This window comes from Gymnoscopelus braueri (genome assembly GCF_963280865.1).
Source record: "Gymnoscopelus braueri genome assembly, contig: SUPER_24_unloc_1, whole genome shotgun sequence".
NCBI classification, from domain to species: Eukaryota; Metazoa; Chordata; class Actinopteri; order Myctophiformes; family Myctophidae; genus Gymnoscopelus; species Gymnoscopelus braueri.
The window spans coordinates 317,870-339,846 of NW_027660989.1; the positions used below are offsets into that span (position 1 = coordinate 317,870).

Sequence of the window (21,977 nt, forward strand, 5' to 3'; positions counted from 1 at the left end):
ACTGACGGGCTGGGCTGGGCCTAATTTGTCAATTATTAGTCGAGCCGGGCTGAAATATTTAGGGGATATGAAAGCTCTAGTTAGTAGTTTGAAGTGCTCATGTGGCCTTATAGTTGCTTCTTTTTGTTTTCATAGACCTGCGGTTGCTTATTTCTTGCCAAGGCTGGCAACACGGCTCATGGTCCAACGCACAAAGCCATTGCAGTGTCTGTGTGCACTTGACGGGTGGTTTTAGAAACCGGCGGGTGGTTTTAGAATCCACTACCCCCCCCCCCAAAGCCGTACCCATGTGTGTCTGCAGAATGGCAATGTGGGGGATATAGCAACAACACGCCCACGGGCACACCTCCATGCGCAAATACCGGCGTCGGCATAATGGGTGACGGGTAGAGCAGGTGCTAGAATAACCTATTGGGGCGGCGCAGCTCCATTATCAGTATTTAACGTGGTTTAGGGGGGGGGGGGGAAGTGCTCCAGAATAGGGCCCTAAGTCTCTAATACCTAAGAGTGTCCAGTCTACTGTGTGGATCCTCCCGAACACCAGAAAGCTGGGCCACGCCTAAGTCTCCTGGATGATTGTTGCTCACGTCCAACACCTTCAAATGGGAAGGGTTTGTTTTCAGAGCTGAGGCCAGAGAAGAAAAGCCTTTCTCTGTGACTTGACACCCTGACAACCTACACACACACACACACACACACACACACACACACACACACACACACACACACACACACACACGCACACGCACACACACAGAGTGAAAAAGAATCGCAAATGGTCTTGCATTAAATGTAGAAAGTTATCTTATCTGTTACAAAATGGTTGTCTACTTCTCAGAATATAAACTTCACATGCTTATTTTAAATCTCCACCTGTTCAGCACAGTTTCAGGAATACTTACCTCAGAGTTTCCAGTGTACAGTCTGGACTCCCCAGTCCAGCAGAGAGCAAATCTACTCCTGAATCGTTTATGTCATTGTTACTTAGATCCAACTCTCTCAGACTACTGTTGGAGCTGAGAACGGATGACAACTCCTTACAGCATCCCTCTGAAAGGTTACAGCCACTCAGCCTAAAGAAGTATTAGTGATAATATGTTTTTTATATTATTTTCTGTACAATTAAACATCACATCATATATTAAATGTGTCATGTTATCAGTGCACCTACATAGCTCTCTTTGAGGCCTTGACCACTGGTAGCAGCCTCAGAAGAGCATCCTCTGAAGCACAGTATTTCTTCAGGTCAAAAATGTCCAGCTCCTTTTCTGATGACAGCAACATGAAGACCAGAGCTGACCACTGAGCAGGAGAGAGCTTGTCTGTGGAGAGACTTCCTGACGTCAGGTACTGTTGGATGTCCTCCTCTAAAGAATGATCATTCAGCTCATTCAGACAGTGGAACAGATTTATGCTTTTCTCTAGAGAGGGATTGTCTCTGATCTTCTCCTTGATGTAGTTGACTGTTTTATGATTGGTTGGGAACGTATTTCCTGCCTGTTTCAGCAGTCTTTGCAGGAGTGTCTGGTTGGCCTCCACTGAGAGGCCCAGCAGGAAACGGAGGAACAAGTCCAGGTGTCCATTTGGACTCTGTAAGGCCTTGTCTACAGCACTCTGGTAGAGGTCTAATTTAGGTTTGTCTCCAAACAGCTTGGACCACTTGGAGGTTTTTTGTTGTTTTGACAGTACGTTGACACCAGTGTTGACGAAGGAGTGAAAGACATAAAGAGCAGCGAGAAACTCCTGAACACTCAAATGAACAAAGCAGAACACCTTGTCTTCGTAAAACCTACACTCCTCTTTAAAGACTTGCGTGAACACTCCTGAGTACACCGAGGCATCTCTGATATCAATGCCACACTCTTTCAGGTCTGCTTCATAGAAGATCAAGTTACCTATCTCCAGCTGTTCAAAAGCCAATTTTCCCAAAGAGAGAATGGCCTCACTATTCCCGTCAGAATGTGCCTGAGCTCTGTCATGATATTTGACATTCTTCTGTTTGGACTGAACCACCATGAAGTGGAGGTACATCGTAGTCAGGGTCTTTGGCAGCAGTCCTTTCTCCTCTGTTATAAAAATGTCCTCCAGAACGGCAGCAGTGATCCAACAGAAGACTGGAATGTGACACATGATGTGGAGGCTCCGTGATGCCTTGATGTGTGAGATGAATGCCAAGGCCTGGTTCTCATCACTGAATCTCTTCATGAAGTACTCCTCCTTCTGGGGATCAGTGAACCCCCTCACCTCTGTCACCCTGTCAACATACTCAGAAGGGATCTGATCGGATGCTGCAGGTCGTGAGGTTATCCAGATGTGAGCAGAGGGAAGCAGGTTCCCCATAATTAGGTTTGTCAGGAGCACGTCCACTGAAGTTGGCTTCGTGACATCAGTCCAGATCTCATTGTTCTTGAAATCTAAAGGAATCCGAAACTCATCTAATCCATCCAAGATGAACGCAACTTGGGACCCCATTAAGCTGGAGATGTCTGCATCCTTGTTTCCACCAAAGAAATGATGAATAAGTCCCACCAAGCTGTAATTCTTCTTGACCAAATTCAGGTGTCGGAAAGAGAATAGAAACATGAAGTGGATATTCTGGTTGGCTTTGTCTTCTGCCCAGTCTAGAGCACACTTCTGAGTTAGGACTGTTTTACCAATGCCAGCCACTCCCTTTGTCATCACTGTTCTGACTTGTTCATCTGTTCCAGGTAAAGCTTTAAAGATGTCTTCAGGTTTTATTGTAGTTTCTGGTCTAGCTGGTTTATTGGATGCTGTTTCAATCTGTCTGATCTCATGTTCTTTATTGACCTCTCCACTCCCTCTCTCTGTGATGTAGAGCTCTGTGAAGATCTGATTCAGAAGTGTTGGTGTTCCCTCTTTTGCAATCCACTCAGACAGACACTCACACTTCTTCCTCAGATTAGACTTGAGTTGTTGTTGACTGACAGCTGCAAGGGTTTCTAAATGACAAAAAAAAAGAAGACATCAATAGTAATCCTCCTATAATTTGATAATTCTCTGTAGTGGTGGTGAGGTGGTAGTAGGTGAGGTGGTGAGGCCAAAATTGTTCTGCCCGGTTCTCCTCAGTGGCTGGAGCAATTGATCTGAATTTGCACACAGCCATTGACCATAAGCATGTGCACCTAACATCGAAGCCTGTTTTTCGATTTCACCAAATCTCAGCTGTTTATTAGCCTTTTTGTGTCAAAGACTGTCACCATGGTTACGGGGCTGCCCAGCTGTGGGATGGCTCCGTGAGCTATGGGACGAACTGCCCCCCCGGGTTGCCATATCATGTGAGCATATCCCCCCACGGATGCGTCAACCGGGTATGGACTTGTACTAAATCATTTAGGCCTATTTGTTCCCATGGTGTAAGTTTTGTTTTCAGTTACACACAGCTGATTGCTGCCCAAGGGGTCAGACTTGAGCGCAGGGGGGGGCAGTTAGGGGTTAAGTATCTTGCTCAGGGACATCTCAACACATTGCTAGGGACGGGAATCAAACCTGGATCCGAATCAAACCTGTTGGGAAACAGGTGGCCTCTCTACCCATTCAGCTATGGCCGCTCAATGAGTATGTGCTTAAGATGATATCGATAATCATGTTGTCATATAATGAAAATAAAATATTACAATCACAGTGTTTTTTAAAATGTGCAGAATAAAATCATTCCCCCAAAGAATATTATGATTGTGAAATAATCATATGAGTAATTTTGTTTGTTTGTTCCGTTTTTGTTGGGTAAGGTAGGTGTTTTCCCTAAAGAGACAATTGGTGGGCAGGTGCTGTGTTACAATGGTGCAAACTGCATGAGTGCTGCCTCACAGACATTACTCAGGGAAATAAGCCAGGAAACATTTGCAACAGAGGGGTTGTGATGTATGGTGCAGCATTTGGTCGCTGAATATTGTCTACAGCAACTTTAATGTAAATGAGACCAAACACATCAACAAGATGGAAAATATGCTTACCCATAGACTGGTCACTCTTCATGGAGACACAGCTGGGTACAGGAGAATCTGGTCTCTGCTGATGAACCCTGACAGGATGATAAGCAAGATGAAACATTATATTTATTGGTCAACTTGTCACAGCAGTTGGTAGATATCAAATATAATCTAGTTATATTTAACGGATGTACAGTATGTTGTTAAATGAATTATCATGAGTTATATTTGATGACCAAGAATATATCAATCAACTAGACAACTAGAAAACTTGTCTCCATTGACCTTTATAATTGTTAGTGTTGGAGTTATGTTTTCCCTCATTGGATCACTCCAATGTGGCTATCACTCCGCAGTGGAGGGATACATTCGAGGTAAGGATTAACTGATTCACTACCGTGCGCACCTGTGCGTGCGTGGGGTGTGGCCTCCCCTGGCACACCACACCCACGCGCGCCTGCTTTTTCATTTCTCTGCGGAACATTCAGGTTCAAGGTCGGTAAATGAGCAGAGAAGGTATGTAACCTCTATTATAGCTCAATTATTTCACATCCAAGAGTTCTCAGTGGCTAGGTTTAGCCTGGAGCTGTTAACTTTGTAGCCCTTCTCACGAGAACTCTTGATTATTATACTGTGTGTACCATTTATGCTGGTTGCTAAATGTTTGTAGTGCTGTTAGCTCTGGTTTGCTAGCTGGGCTGAGATTTTTTTTTGCTTTCTTTCCTTGTTTTGCAGGAATCCCTATTAAAGGAAATTCTGCTTTATATTTCAAGGTTTGTATTTTCAGTCAGTTTTACCATAACCTGGTGCTGACTGTTATTCCCCCTTAGCTGACACACACTGAGCATCTCCATAACCTGGAAGCCTGGTCAGTCTGTTTTTTGCTGACTACATTCATTACTGTTTAAAGGGGTAAGTGTATTGTTTTCAGCTACAAGTGTGAGTGTACAGCTTCAAGGCCAGTGCTTGTTGCTGTTGATGTGACACAGGTGTAAGACCCTTACGGGGCAGCCATTGTCATTGGGCCTCTCCCCTGGTAATTCCCTTACCGGGTGCAGTGCAAAGGGAGAGGTGACCCTGCCACGGTGTACAGGTGTACTACAGGATGTCAGCCCATTGTGTCAAGTGCAGAGAGGACATCCCACCTGGAGATGCGCATGCATCTTGCATGCACTACCTTGGGCTGGCCCATGCAGTGGAGGCGGTGAGGCACCCTAATGGCTGCCTGTTCTGCTTAGTCTTTTCTGAGCGTCTGAGAGTGGCCCGACTGGGGGCCATGCGGGCCTGGGTGGCTCAGGCCTTGGTTCCGGCTGAGGACCGCAGATCTCTGCCTCCCTCTGGTGTGCTGAGCCGTCATCACAGTAGTCCTGCCCACAGTGCAGGCGGGGGTGGAGAGCTGGCCCGGCATCAGCAGGTGGACGCTGACCAGGGAGACAACATTATCTCAGTGGAGGCCAGCGAGGGCCTTTGGCTGAGAGATGACGCCGGCACTGTTAACCGCAGGCCCGAGCAGTCAGCAGAGCACTCTGAGGGGGGCAGTGATTGTCCTGATGTGGACCCTGCCATGCAGAAAGGGGTCCTTGTGGAGAGGATCACAGTTACCCGGGACATTGCCCAGGATGGTCCTCTTAGCAGCCCACCAGTGGTGCCCATAGTCAGTGCCTTCAAGGAGGCCATGATGGAAAGCTGGGCTGAAAGAAGAGGCCGCTTCCATTTTACCCCTGATTCGGGGCCATGGGCTTTCATGGCAGGGCCTGATTCCCTTGGCCTCTGTGAGTCCCAAGATAAGGTCATCATTGGCAAAACCCCCCGTCTTAAGCCTGGTCCTTCCAGGACGTTTGACGATGATCTCAAGACGGTCTATGGTTCACTGACAGCGGTGGGACGCCTTTCTAATGCAGTGATGCTCCTCCATGCCTACCTGCAGAGCTTGCTGCCCCAGGTTACAGGGGATGGAGGACCTCTGACTCAGGAGGTGAAACTGGTCTCTGACCTGATCGGCCAGATCCAGAGAGACATGGCCCGGGCTAATGGGAAAGCCTTGGGCCAGATCGTGACTGCTAGGCGCCACCTTTAGCTGGCACAGACCAAGCTGCCTTCCTCTATGCAGAGCACGTTTGCTGACCTTCCCCTGACCCCCGGTGTTAACTTTGGGCCCGGGATCGATGATATCTTGCGGCAGACAGACAGGGCCAGAAAGGATCGGGAGACCCTGAAACATTTCATGCCTCCGTGCCCAGTAATCTCGGTTAATGCTAGACCAATCGGCATCAAACTTTGAATGCACACTTGCCGGAGGCCATGAAAGACATTCCATAGATTGTAGAATCAAATTATTTTCCCCTGGATTCCTTGGATCATGCTGCAATTCCCCATACGACTGCCATTTTAGAATTTATTCAAAAGTTTTCACTAATACATTTTGTACAACATTCACACAAATCGGTCTTTGGAGTCATGCGATAAACATGTATTATTCAGATTTATCAAATTCCATTCCATTTTTGCCATGCTTATTTTCCAACATTTGCGGGAGGGGCCCATTTTACTAAAAATGACAAAATCATGAATGCAGTGTTCAAAATTAGGTCCCACATTGAGGGGCCTCTACACAACACAGAGACAAACGTGATTTCCCTTACACTCAATAGGAGGTCACTAATGCCAAAAAAGTTATTTTTCTTCTTCACTAAATTAGTTGAAAATGATTTTGAGTCATGTTACAATGACCCTTAAAAAGGTTTTGATAAACCCTTCCATAATCCTGCTATTGGCTTCACAAATTAATGGGTGGGGCTTATATCTTACAAATAAACTATATGTGATGAACCCCCACACCCAATCAACCCCAATCTGATTTTACATTTTGAGAGGCCAATATAGAGCACACTTCCAAAAGTGGTTTGACTTCTGCTCATTAAGTCCAACAAAAATGCATTTGTGGTGTCACACATATGCATGCATGCACGCACAGACGCATCATAATGGATGCTGCTGTGGTTATTAGATGTGATGTTATGGGAGTAAAATGGCAATATTATGAAGACTCAGACAAATAATCAAATTAATTTTGACCTCTGATCAGTATAGTCTAATAAAATAATATAATCTGTTGTTTTCTGTTTGTTTTACATTCTCACCTCTGATCAGTAGAGTGGTGTCCATCTTTGAAGACCATAGGTTCACCCATAGACTGGTCACTCTTCATGGAGACACAGCTTGGTACAGGAGACTCTGCTCTCTGCTGATCAACCCTGACAGGATGATAAGCAAGATGAAACATTATATGTATTGGTCAACCAGTCACAGTAGTTGATAGATATGAACTATGAATCTAGTTAAATTTAAACTAGGACACAACAGTATGTTATTAAATGAATTACCATTAGTTATATTTGATAACTTAGATTTCAGAGGTACTGTCTGTAGATAAACGTGTACAGCTAATGTTAAACTTTATGATTACGAGTTGTTTAAACATGTTCAGTATCAAAGTCTAACAACATCAGGATAATATAAGGTCAACACAACACAATGACAGATATATTAGAGGTCAGGTGGTTTTAGTGTCTAATAAATGCTGTACATTATAATGTTACTATTATCATAATCTACAGTAAGCTGCAGAGGAACACAATGTAAAACAACCTTTAACATCAACCAAATAGCAAAAACAACATACTGTACAAAACGATTAAAATATATATTTATGTTTATTAGTCCTTATTCCAAGAGCACATACCAATCAACTAGATATTGAAAACGTGTCTCCATTGACCTTTATTATTGTTAGTGATGGAGTTACATTTGGTGTCTTAACCAGGCTGACAGACTGGGAGGCGAATGCTATGGGCTCCATTTTAGCCAAGAGTGGCTAAATCCACTATTTGGGGATTTAGCATTGCGCAAGGGGCGTTCCAATGCAATAGTTGCTATTTTCAGACACCAGTCCTATCCCTAAAACACCTGCACTAGCCGTTACATTATGCATAGGTGTGGTTTTGGCATTACAATTAAAAAAAAATCAATCAATCACCGTGCCAGATGCCATTTTCTTTAAGAGAAGACGGCAGCCATAAACCATCATCCCCAATGCAATCTTATGCTCTCTCCCTCTCTGCCAGTGTTCCCAGGTCTGCTTATTATAAGCCATGTTGGGCTTGTTTGTCTGTAAAGTTGCTTGTAAATAATGGTAGTTGCGGGTTGAGGTTGTGAGCTTGTAGCTCGACTATTTTCAAATAGCCGACATATATAGGTTTGAAGTACTCATTTGATACACAGAATTATCACTCACACATTGCTGATTATAGAGAACTTTAAATTACAGCAATCTGCTTGTTTTCTAAACCAGATTAAACAAAATGGTCTGGTGTGGTTATAGCAAATGCAGATCAAACGACATTGTATTAGTCTTTGATAAGTGTAGCGAACGTTCAGAGCATACTTGCCAGCATTAGCCATAAATGGACACCACCGCAAGGTAGACCGTGACAGGATGCCCGGAAACCCATATAGGGGGATAAATGACCTATTCAGTCCCGACCTTTAGTGACCTATTCAATCTCGATCTTCCCATATATGGAGATCCCCATGTATGGAGACAACCGACCTATCCAAGTCTGACATCAGAGACGCTCTCCTAGACTTCTATTTGTGGAGATAACTAACATACTTGGCACTGACATCAGAAAACCCCTCCTGGAGTTCATAAATATGCATAATTCTTTATAACAATAAATGCTTATTGTTATAAAGAATTATGAATATTTATGAGCTCTTATAACTTAATTTCCGGAAACGGAATATAACTTAATTATACAGTGTTATAAGCAAATTATAATGTATTATAAGTATGTTTATAAGGCATTATAGACATTGTATGCATAGCAAGTATTACCGGTCAAGTATAATTGCATTGTGACATGCATATAACACTGTATAATTACAGTTATACGCACTTGTAAGAACTCATAATGCAATCATAATACATTACAAACCTTCTAATGACACTTTTCATGTTAATTCTCATAGTTGTGAGACATCATGTTATAATGCTCTATAATCACCATTAAAATGCATTGTAATCTGTCACGGTGTGGACCGGGTGGAACAGAGTAGGACCCAAACGCAGGACACGGACGAAGAGAGACGGTTAAACAAAGGGCTTTACTTCAAAGAACAATACAGAACCCTCAAACGTAGAGGGAAGACAGTTCAAGACACACAGGACAGGTAGCACACACAAACAATACAATGTCCAAGCACAGGCCAACGGCTGGGAGATAATTATAAAGGAAAGTCATTAGGCACAAGGGCCACCAGCCGCGAGAGCCGCGGACAATCAAAGGCTCAAACTGACTCACAAACAGGCACAAAGTTAGTGACGAGAGGGGGGGGGCGGGGCCGGAGGAGAGGCGAAGCCCGAACTGTGACAGTACCTCCCCCCCACGGGACGACTTCCAGGCGTCCCAGAACCAGAATGGGGGGGGGCAGCGGACCAGAGCCTCCGGTGGGGAGAGGGCAGAGACAGAACTGGGGGGGGGGGGGGGGGGGGGGAAGGCGCTGCCAGGGCTCTGTGCGGAGGGTTTCGGCACAGAGGGCGCAAGCAGGACCGGGGGGGGGGGGGGCGGGCGCTGCCAGGGCTCTGTGCGGAGGGCTTCGGCACAGAGGGCGCAAGCAGGACCAGAACAGAGGCACGGGTCGAGGCCGGAACGGCCACCCGGGTCCGGCCGGGGAACGGCAGGAGAGGTCCGGAATGGCAGGCGAGGAACCGGGGCAGAGAGGCAAGCTCGAAACAGGAGGACCACCGGGGACCAGCCGGAAGGCGACTGGGGAAGCCCGGACGGCAGGCGAGCAGGTGGGGGGGGGGGGCAGAACCAAAACCAAGGCAGAAGAGGAAAGTCCCCGGACAGCGACGACCGGAAAACGGGACACGAACGGCCCCGCCGGGACCGCGGACCAGTCAGAAGGACCGAACACCGCACCTGGATACTGGCGGTGCCCGTCCAGGTTCGGACGTCCCGGCGGGCCGTCCGTCGTTCGCCGCCGCCGACCCGGGGCGAAACAGGAGCTGGAGACAGGACAGGAGGAAAGAGAAGACAGGAGGAAAAACAGGAGGCAGAGGAGGTGAGCCTAAAACCAAAACTAGAACGAAAAACAACTCTAGTAAAAGAGCGCGACAAAACAGAACAAGAACTTAACTTTAGAGTCACTTCTTGGGACGTGGGGGCCTCACCAGGCAGTTGTTAATGTGGTGGTCCCCCACGCCACAGTAGAAGCAGAGACCTAAACGGCTCCGCCGTTCCTTCTCCGTCTCCAACTCTCCACTCGCGGTGGCGAGTGGCTCCGGCGGGACCTCCCAGCCGGGAGACGGAACAGATGGCATCGACGGGGCAGATGGCATCAACGGGGCAGGACATGGACCAAGTGACACGGCCGGAACATGGATCTGACGAAGTGGCACGGTAGGGACAGGACACGGACGAGGCGTGGAGCGGTGGCGCGTCGGGACGACCCGCCGACGCGGGGCTCTCTCCCGCTCGCGGGGGAAGTGGCCACTCTCCGCCGACAGAGACCTCGGACGGCGAACCTTCTCGCGGATCCGAGGACGGGGAGGAGACCACTCCCGTGGAGCTGTTGAGGACGAGCAGAGCGACGCCTCCGAGGAAGAGGATGCCACGGGAAGCACGCCCGAACTCGGCTCGCTGGACGAGCCGCCGCACGTGGCGCGCGCGCTGGAGCGGATCGACATCGCCACTCCAGAACGCTGCGGCGGACCCGACCCCTGGATGACCCGCTCCCAGATGTCCTGGGTCCGGACCAGCATGGAACGCTGGCCGCCGGCCAGCGTGGTCTCCATGTGGAGCAGGCGTGAGTCCATACAGTTTAACATGTCCATTATTAAATCTAACCTGTCCTCCAGGGCAGGCCGACCGAGCCCGAAGCCATCGGTCTGACAGGCGACGGACACGTGTCCCGCTGGGTCCGAGTATGGCTTGGACATTCTGTCACGGTGTGGACCGGGTGGAACAGAGTAGGACCCAAACGCAGGACACGGACGAAGAGAGACGGTTAAACAAAGGGCTTTACTTCAAAGAACAATACAGAACCCTCAAACGTAGAGGGAAGACAGTTCAAGACACACAGGACAGGTAGCACACACAAACAATACAATGTCCAAGCACAGGCCAACGGCTGGGAGATAATTATAAAGGAAAGTCATTAGGCACAAGGGCCACCAGCCGCGAGAGCCGCGGACAATCAAAGGCTCAAACTGACTCACAAACAGGCACAAAGTTAGTGACGAGAGGGGGGGGGCGGGGCCGGAGGAGAGGCGAAGCCCGAACTGTGACAGTAATCACTCACAAAATGCATTATACTGTCATTATAAGTCGCTATAAGTGGTCATTTGTTGCTTTAAAACATTATAGACACAATTATAATAGTTGACCTTATAAGTCATTATAGAATGCTTTATAATGTGTTATGATTCTTTTATAAAGCATTATGAGCATTAATGAGTTATTATAACTATAATTATACAGTGTTATAATACAGATTATAATACATTATAAGGATGTTTATAATGCATCATAGACATGGGATGAATAGCAATACACACACACACACACACACACACACACACACACACACACACACACACACACACACACACACACACACACACACACACACACACACACACACACACACACACACACACAGTCTTGACTCGGTCTTGGACCAAGGGTCTCAGGAATCTTTCCCCACTACTCGTGAAATATGGACCCCCTGTGCGTCTGGAATAAAGTTTGAATTGAATTTAATTGAATCTCATGAAGCTCTGAGAAAGTTCCCCTTTCATGACTTTTCCTAAATATTTGTTTCAAATCATCTCATTTTATTTCTTTCTGAAACGTATTATAAATATGAAATATATACCATATATACCATCCCAGCCGTTATATTTCGGCTAAATTGACCGCTCTCACCCTCTCTCCCCCAGGGAAGAGCAGTTCACACCTCCAGACCCCCCGCAGAGCGGCCCGCAGACGAGCAGCATACATAGACTCGCTGCTGCGCAGCGAGTCTATGTTGCCATGTCTGCTTATTATAAGCGACTTTGGGCTTGTTTTTCACGTCTTTCTATTATTATTATTATTATAATTATATATATAACTACATTATAATGGTAATAATTTTCTACTCCACTACAGCTCAGAGGCAAATCTTGTACTTTTACTCCACTACAATTATTTGAAAACTTTAGTTACTAGTTACTTTGCAGATATAAATATCTTTTCATACTTGTTTAGATTAGAGCTTCATGCATGTCCTTTTGTAAATGATTTTTTATTAGGTAAATATTTATATAGAAAGGTCTAACCAGGGACTGGGGTTGCAAATTAGCCTCGGCTATAAACCCCATTCATGCCTCACTGTTTTCTAAGGGCACAACGACGCATGCAGTAACATTTTTCATAGACCTGACTGCTTACTTCTCTCGCAAAATTTGTCGACCCATTTTCCACTTTCCCTTTCACTGCAAAGCGGTGGAAAAAGATAGGATCTACAAGCATACAGCTTGTCACGCAGCAACTGTTTTATGCTTGAAGATCAGATATTTTGCGCAGGATTGAGCACATTTGTGGAACATAGCGATGTGTTCACTTGTTGCGCTGAGGGAGGAGAGGAGACACGTTTGTCAGCGACGTGGACAGCTGATAGAATGAGAGCTTTACGCTCAGACAATAATGTGAATATTATTATTATGAATAATAATAATATTGGTTTGTCAAGAGGTATCCATGTGTTTTGGACAATGGAGATAGTCACGTAATTAGACAGTGGCTTCAGCGTTCAAATAGGCTCCACGTTTCACTGAAGAGTTTAATGTGACGCTAGTCCCGTAACGATACAGTAACTGCATCGATGCATCGTTTAGAATTTTCAACGATCTACTATATCGATATGCAAACAGCTAAATATCGTATCGTTTGACTTTGTATCGTATCGAATCGTTTTGCAATGCAAATAATCGTATCGAATCGTTCTGCAATGCAAATAATCAATTATATCAAACTAAGTACTTTTAAGAAGAAAAAAAGAGAAAGAGGGGTTTATATCCAGTATCCAGGTATTTATTTTTCACACAGAATTTTTGGGTAAATAAATAGTTACTATATCGATTTTAAGTCATTGAATCGAATCGTATCGTTCTAAATTAACCTGTCCTGTATCGTTCATGTATCGTATCGACTAAATCACTGAATCGAAACATATCGTATCGTTCTAAATTAACCTGTATCGTTCATGTATCGTATCGACAACCAAGTATCGTGATACGTATCGAATCGTTGTTAAAATGTATCGTTACACCCCTAGACGCTACAGATTGCGCTGTTGTATATGCTTTTTTTTATATAAGGATTTTACATACAGAATCTGCAGTTACCATTACAAATTGGCCTATTTTATAATGTTTCTGTCTGCCTGCAACAACAGTGAGCTCACTGACTCAGCAGAGTGCAATTGAGATGTTAATAGCTATTTAGAAGACAATGGAACCCCCCACTGTTTGGGGGAGAAGGTGTGAGCTCGTCTGGAGCACAGAGGGGAGACAGTGACCAATAGAATAGCCAGATTTGGGGATCAAAAAGACCGTTTTTCAGGCAGTGTGTGGGATAATGAAACCCCAGTCATGCTAGTGTTAAGAGAGCTGGATTTGGCGCTTGTAGACCACGACCACTGTGTTGTTAAGTTCTGGAGCACATCTGACACATGCAGGGGTGAAAGTGGCTGACAGTTCCTGCCGGAACTGACACATGCAAGCGCGCGTTTTTGGTTATTTGGCGGATTTTGGTACTTTATTTTCGTTTTTTTGTTACTTTATTTCGGGTTTAGGCTTAGGGTTAGGGTTAGGTTAGGGTTAAGTTATTTAATTCTTATTTTTGCCTGATTTTACCGATTTATTATCAAAAACAATTAGATTAATTAAAATATGTTTATTTATTTTTGCAAAATCGATTGGGTGCACCAGGCCCACCCATGGCTGCACCCCTGATACACATGATGAAAACAGAGCTGTATTGTCCAACTTGACCATACTGTACAACCAAGTACTCTAAAACCAGATCACCCGTGATGCAAGCTTGTACATCTGCTATTTTTGTGCAGTATTTGAACATTGTTTTTATACTTTTTTAAGACAAATGTTCTCTTCTGGGGGTCCCTGGCACAAAACATTTTCAGATGGGGGTCCATGGCTAAAATCAAATTTATTAAAATATTTTGAAAATAGCAGATCTACAAGCTCACAACACGTCATCGCTTGTGAGCTTGTAGATCGGCTATTTTCAAAAAGCCAAAGTTTAAATAGGGCTGAAGCGGTTTATGTATGTTTTGTCATAGAAGAACACACTTTTGTTCCATAGGCCCACATTGTCTTGGTTTCAGAGAGTATGGTGGTAAATATGAACTTTTGCCCCAAAGTATTTTTATTCCATAATGTCCCACGACCGTGTTATTTACTTTTTACTCAAGCTAAGCATGGAGTTTGAGAACGTAGACTTCGACGCACGTTAGTCACGCGGCCCCCAGATATCTGGTTTCCTTTCAAAACTATGTGCATTTCAAAATAAGAGTTTTTTTTTAAATCTATACTTGTAATGTTAAAATTCAACACACGTTTTATTTTGAAATCATACTACTGCAAGTAGAAGTACCCAGGTAGCCTAGTTGAAACTACTTCACGATATTGGAATGAAAGCAGCAGCTTATATGGAACGGGGGGAGAAAAAAAAAAGTCAGACAAAAAGTGGGGGGAAATCACGGATCTGTGAGAGTGAGGGTGTCCCGTCGTACGCACAATGATTGGTTGTGATGCCCTGTATGTTAATCTGACGTTAGTAGATTATGTTTTCTTCTTGAACATGGCCATGGGTCTGTGGCAGGTTATTTAATATGGGATTTTCACAGCTGCCTTTGACTTTGTCTTAACGGAACGGCGTTCCGGTACCGAATCTTTTACTGGAACACCGTTCCGGACCGTCCCGGCCCACTTTCACCCCTGGACACATGTCAAATCGTCCGTAAATACACACAGGGAGACTTACCCTTTCTGCTTTTCATCTTAAGATCCTTACACACCCCTGTTAGAGTTTATTTTGTGCAATAAATTTGTGCAATTAAATTAAGTAGGCCTACATCCATTTGTGCAATTAAATGAAGTGCATCCACTTTTTCACAGCAAATAAAAGCATCAACCTGTATTAATGGGACATCACCAAATAGTTTGATCATATGAAATATCTGGTAACGTTAAATATTGGCACAGTCAACCCTTATTTGAGTAGTATTTTTCTTAGGATAAATACAGTAAAATCCTGAACGCTAATTTAACTCTGAGACTATACAAATGGAATCAAATGGGCTCCATAATAATCCTATACATGTGTGTTGTATATTAGGCCTATTGTCTAATAAATACTATGTTTGTCTAATAAAGATTAACAGATTTACAATTCCTGTGCTGTGCAGTGTTTCCCATTAATTAACTATACCGTGGCGCCCCTCATGGTCTAATTTGTTCCGCACTAGTCTCATAATGAACAGATTGTATTTTTAATTAATATCATATTGTTATACTGTAATATGAACATGCAGAAGCAAGATATTAAAGCACACAGCACCTGGTGCTACTTTTGTTTTTTTACACAGCCATGAGGCAGCACATTATGCACTCACCTGCATATAATGCTAATGTTTCTAAAATAATATGTACAGTACACACCTGCATGATACTAATGTTTCTGAAAGAAAATGTACACACCTGCATAATTATGATACAATGTTTCTAAAGGAACATGTAGGCCTACCCACCTGCATAATTATGACGCTAATGTTTATAAAAGCACACGAAAACACCTTCATAATTATGATGCTAATGTTTATAAAAGAACTGCCTGCCTGTTTGTTTGTTTGTTTGTTTTCCATTCTGACCTCTGATCAGTAGAGTGGTGTCCATCTTTGAAGTCAATCAGTCCACCCCTGGACCAGTCACTCTTCATGGAGACACAGCTGGGTACAGGAGACTCTGGTCTCTGCTGATGAACCCTGACAAGATGATAAGCAAGATGAAACATTGTATATATTATTTTTATTTTTGTCTCCACCAGGCCGAAAGGCATGGCGAGGGAGTATGTTTTGCCCCCTGTCCGTGCGTCCGTCCGTCCGTCCGTGTGTCCGTCCGTGTGTCCGTCATTCTGTCTGTGTACAGCTAATCTCAGGCACCGTTGGCTTGCCCTCTGCCCCAAATTTTTCACATGGGCCTTTTATAGCGCCACCAGGAGGCCGATTTGTGCAAAACATATTTTTTTACAGTACTCCTACAGATTTTGTCCAAAAATCCCGCAAATCGGTACACAGTATCTCTATAGTCATTAAACAAAACAGGTCTTTCAGATTTTTCATATTCCATCCTGATTGGCTAAAAATGGCTTCCAAAGTTTGCAGGAGTGCTCTGTTTTGAAAAAAATGCCTCAAATCATGAACACAGCATGCAATTTCCTTGAAATTTTGCACGCATATTTCCACTCTGCCGAGGAAGACATGCCACTTGAACATTTTCAAATCAACCTCATGGTGGCGCTATAACAGGCCAATTCGTGTTTTTACCTGTAACTGCACCGATCTGTGTAAAATGTTGTAAGCGCACTCCCTAGAGGTCAAGGAAAAATGCCCTGCATTTTTCACATCTGCCTTTTATAGCGCCACCAGGAGGCCGACTTATGTAAAACATTCTTTTTAATATTACTCCTTCAGATTTTATCCAAATTTCACGCAAATCGGTACACATGATGTCTATAGTCATGGGATCAAGACGGAGGTGTTTGATTTTTCATATTCCATCCTGATTGGCTAAGATTGACATCTACAGTTTGCAGTAGTGGCTTGTTTTGAACAAAATGCCGCAAATCATGAAGGCATTATCCGATTACGGTCAAACTTTGCATGCACATTCACACTATGTTGAGGAGCAAATGCCACCCTTTTAACATTGGCCTGTTATAGCACCACCAGCAGGTCTAATTTAGCAAAACAATTTTTTTGAACAAAATGCTTCAAATCATGAATGCAGTGTCCGATTGCCGTGCAAGGCCTAAGAAGAAATGGCACCCTTTTCACATTGGCCTATTATAGCGCCACCAGGAGGCCACAATAACGTACCTGACCTGGCGGAGACCTGTGCTCCGAGGAGCACTTTTTCTAGTTTTATTTTGCTTTGTTTTTTTCAATTAACTTTTTATTGTATTTTTGGTGACCCGATGGCCTGCCCTTTTATTCTATTTCAAAGGTGTTGCTGTTGTTTACGACATGTGTAAATTACAATTTAATATAGATTTGCTATACTGTGAATTTTCCTAATTAATTACACATTATATTATACTACAAAAGTAAAATAAATAAATAATAATAATAATAATAATAATAATAATAATAATAATAATAATAATAAATATATATATATATATATATATATATATATATAATGTTTGGATCCCTTACAAGCTCTTCCTCGGGTATTCGATACAACTTTATTTCAGACTCAAGGTCCATATCAAAAAAGACAAACAATAAAATCATAAAAGCAGTCATCATATCTACAGACAGTCCACAGTACATATTTACAGTCTATAGAGGCTGTTGCACTAATGTCTCCACATCATAGAAGAGGAGCAATTAGAACTCTTTACAGGATTAGTTTCAACCACAATAACTCTGTTGATTCTAGACAATAGGCATGAATTGTAAATCAGGTTTTTAAAAAGATCCTTGACAGGTAGGCACCCCAAGATATCAAACAACTGTGTGCGTGCGTGCGTGCGTGCGTGCGTGCGTGCGTGCGTGCGTGCGTGCGTGCGTGCGTGCGTGCGTGCGTGCGTGCGTGCGTGCGTGCGTGAGAGGTACTAGAGGTACAATGTTTTTCTTTTAAGACAATTGTTTGGTTACAGTACATCTATGAGTGTTGATATGGTCGGTATTAGACCAACAATCATTCTAGTCACACTGATTTATTGTATTGAACTCCTCAGTCACACACACGTTCATTACACAGATACTGTACCGTACTACCCACTACCATCAGTGTATTGTATTATTTATTTCAATTTAACAACACTGTATGGTACAGTTATTGTACTGATAATAATGTTGACACTGTATTGATAGTATTCTATTTATACTGTAATGTCACTGTGATTGATTGTATTTGTATCTGCATAGTGCAGGATACTGTATAGGGTGTACACTGTCGTTCATTGCTGATGGTGTTTTTTTTAGGGTATTATCATGTTGTTTCTTGTGTCCATCCAACCCTCTGCCCATCTATCTGTCTGTCTGTCTGTCTGTCTGTCTGTCTGTCTGTCTGTCTGTCTGTCTGTCTATCTATCTATCTACAGTATCTTGTTTTCGGTTTGTTTTACATTCTGACCTCTGATCAGTAGAGTGGTGTCCATCTTTGAAGTTAATCTGTCCACCCTTGGAATGGTCACTCTTCATGGAGACACAGCTGGGTACAGGAGACTCTGGTCTCTGCTGATGAACCCTGACAGGATGTTAACCAAGATGAAACATTGTATATATATATATTTTTTGTTTTGTGTTTTTCAATTAACTTTTTATAAAAGAAAATTGGTGACCCGATGGCCTTTCCTTTTATTCCATTTCAAAGGTGTTGCTGTTGTTTACATGTGTACAATTCATTTTAAAATAGATTTTCAATACTGTGAATTCCCCCAATTAATAAAAATAGATATCATATTACAAAAGTTTAAAAATATAATGTTTGGAACCCTTACAGGCTCTTCCTCAGGTATTCAATTCAATGTTATTATTTCAGACTCAAGGTCCATATCCAAAAAGACAAACAATGTGTCTCCATGAAGAGTGACTGGTCCAGGGGTGGACTGATTAACTTCAAACAAATAAAAGCATCTACCTGTATGAATGGGACATCACCAAATAGTTTGATCATGTGAAATATCTGGTAACGTTAGATATTGGCACAGTCAACCCTTATTTGAGTAGTATTTTTCTTAGGATAAATACAGTAAAATCCTGAATGCAAATTTAACTCTGAGACTATACAAATGGAATCAAATGGGGTCCATAATAGTCCTATACATGCACGTTGTATATTAGGCCTATTGTCTAATAAATACTATGTTTGTCTAATAGAGATTAAAAGATTTACAATTCCTGTGCCGTGCAGCGTTTCCCATTAATTAACTACTGTATACCGTGGCGGCCCCTCAAGATATTAAAGCACACAGCACCTGTTGCTACTTTTGTTTTTTACCCAGCCATGAGGCAGCACATTATGCACTCACCTGCATATAATGCTAATGTTTCTAAAATAATATGTACAGTACACACCTGCATGATACTAATGCTTCTGAAAGAAAATGTACACACCTGCATAATTATGATACTAATGTTTCTGAAAGAAAATGTACCCACCTGCATAATTATGATGCTAATGTTTATAAAAGCACATGAAAACACCTTCATAATTATGATGCAAATGTTTATAAAATAACTGCCTGCCTGTTTGTTTGTTTGTTTGTTTGTTTGTTTTACATTCTGACCTCTGATCAGTAGAGTGGTGTCCATCTTTGAAGCTAATGTGTCCATCCTTGGAGTGGTCACTCTTCATGGAGACACAGCTGAGTACAGGAGACTCTGGTCTCTGCTGATGAACCCTGACAGGATGATAACCAAGATGAAACATTGTATTTATTTATTCATTGTTTTGTTTTGTGTTTTTCAATTCACTTTTTATTTTACTTTTTGGTGACCCGATGGACATTTCTCTTATTACATTTCAAAAGTGTGGCTGCATTGTTTACAACATGTGTACATGTCATTTTAAAATAGATTTACAATACTGTGAATTCCCCCAATTAATTACAAATTATATTATATTACAAAAGTTAAACAATAATGTTTGGAGCCCTTACAGGCTTTTCCTCAGGTATGCAATTCAATTTGATCTTTATTTCAGACTCACAGTCGATATAATAAAAAGACAAAACAATACAAACATAAAAGCAGTCATCATACCTACAGACAGTCCACATAACATATTTACAGTCTATAGAGGCTGTTGCACTAATGTCTCCACATCATAGAAGAGTAGCAATAAGAATGATTTACAGGATTAATTTATACCACAATAACAATAAATTGTTGACTCTAGACAATAGGTATGAATGTGTACATTGGGTTTCTTAAAAGGGCTTGACAGGTAGGCACCCCAAGTTATCAAACAACTGGCTCTTCACTAGTGCAGGACTGGGGCAGGCAGGTGCAGGTAGTGAGCTAGTGTCATAGAGTGAATAATGCCATTTGGGTTTAATGACAAGTGTCACAGAATGCACAGGGTCAATGTTTAAAGCAGCATGACTTATGGTTTACTTTATATTGTGAGTTTATAGTTTGCTGTGATTTTGATTATGCATGCTGTGTTTTATTGATTACTGTGTGTTCTATTTAACCGTCTGTCTGTCTGTGTCCCTTTTGTGCCCATATGGAAAAGTCCTTGTGCAGTGGTAAACGTCAATGGAGAATGTGTGGAGAATGTCTTAAGGACTAAGTAATCAAATGGCATGTGTGGGGAATTCGACAGGTGTGGGGAATTTGCCAAATCAAGCTGAGGCTGGGGTTGCCATGCCATGCCAGGCTCTCTGGAAATACTATTCATGAATGATATTAAGTTACCAGACATGCTTGAATTTGATCAGTACTAACCGGTACAGGTTGCCAGTTCTGCCGTATCTATCCATCTATCCATCTATCCATCCATCCATCCATCCATCCATCCATCTATCCATCTATCCATCTATCCATCTATCCATCTATCCATCTATCCATCTATCCATCCATGTTGTTTTCTGTTTGTTTTACATTCTGACCTCTGATCAGTAGAGTGGTGTCCATCTTTGAAGTTAATCTGTCCACCCTTGGACTTGTCACTCTTCAAGGAAACACAGCTGGGTCCAGGAGACTCTGATCTCTGCTGATGAACCCTGACAAGATGATAACCAAGTTGAAACATTGTATTTATTTATTTTAATTTTGTTTTGTATTTTTCAATTCACTTTTTTATTTAAAATTGGTATAGAGGCTGTTGTCTCCACAGCATAGAAGAGAAGCAATATTAGAACTCTTTACAGGATTAATTCAAACTACAATAACTCTGTTGACTCTAGACAATAGACATGAATTTGTGCATCGGGTTTCTCAAAAGGGCTTAACAGGTAAGCACCCCAAGTTATCAAACAACTGGCTCTTCACTGGTGCAGGACTGGGGCAGGCCTGTGTCCTGTTCCCAACTACAAGGGAAGGCAGGAAACACAGAACGATTACTTTAATATATGGTACAGAAACTACTAAAATCTATCTATTTATCAAACTATCTATCTATCTACAATATCTTGTTTTCGGTTTGTTTTACATTCTGACCTCTGATCAGAGTGGTGTCCGTCTTTGAAGTTAATCTGTCCACCCTTGGAATGGTCACTCTTCATGGAGACACAGCTGGGTACAGGAGACTCTGGTCTCTGCTGATGAACCCTGACAGGATGATAACCAAGATGAAACATTGTATATATATTTTTTTTGTTTTGTGTTTTTCAATTAACTTTTTATAAAAGAAAATTGGTGACCCGATGGCCTTTCCTTTTATTCCATTTCAAAGGTGTTGCTGTTGTTTACAACATGTGTACAATTCATTTTAAAATAGATTTTCAATACTGTAAATTTCCCCAGTTAATAAAAATAGATATATCATATTACAAAAGTTTAAAAACATAATGTTTGGAACCCTTACAGGCTCTTCCTAAGGTATTCAATTCAATGTTATCTTTATTTCAGACTCAAGGTCCATATCCAAAAAGACAAACAATAAAAACATAAAAGCAGTCATCATACCTACAGACAGTCCACATAACATATTTACAGTCTATA

General features: G+C 42.6%; 2 protein-coding genes across 4 annotated transcripts in view; both read right to left on the minus strand.

The window, feature by feature from the left end:
* LOC308080976 (uncharacterized protein) overlaps positions 1 to 21,977 on the minus strand; it is a 1,029,623-nt gene that overhangs the window by 283,880 nt on the left and 723,766 nt on the right. For 2 of the 3 annotated variants that reach the window (XM_080457384.1, XM_080457383.1), the window contains 2 exons: positions 903 to 1,073; positions 502 to 675 (listed from right to left, as the gene is read on the minus strand). In XM_080457384.1, the coding sequence (XP_080313510.1) occupies positions 502 to 675; positions 903 to 1,073 (345 nt within the window). Of the gene's footprint in view, positions 1 to 501; positions 676 to 902; positions 1,074 to 15,950; positions 16,065 to 21,977 lie in introns of all 3 variants that reach the window. The other variant, XM_080457385.1, reaches the window with a different exon arrangement.
* LOC308080972 (uncharacterized protein) overlaps positions 20,240 to 21,977 on the minus strand; it is a gene marked incomplete at its 3' end in the record, with an annotated part of 220,493 nt that continues 218,755 nt past the window's right edge. The window contains exons 4-6 of the mRNA XM_080457379.1: positions 21,474 to 21,584; positions 20,924 to 21,037; positions 20,240 to 20,303 (exon numbers count right to left, since the gene is read on the minus strand). Coding sequence (XP_080313505.1) covers positions 20,240 to 20,303; positions 20,924 to 21,037; positions 21,474 to 21,584 — 289 coding nt within the window. The remainder of the gene's footprint in view (positions 20,304 to 20,923; positions 21,038 to 21,473; positions 21,585 to 21,977) is intronic.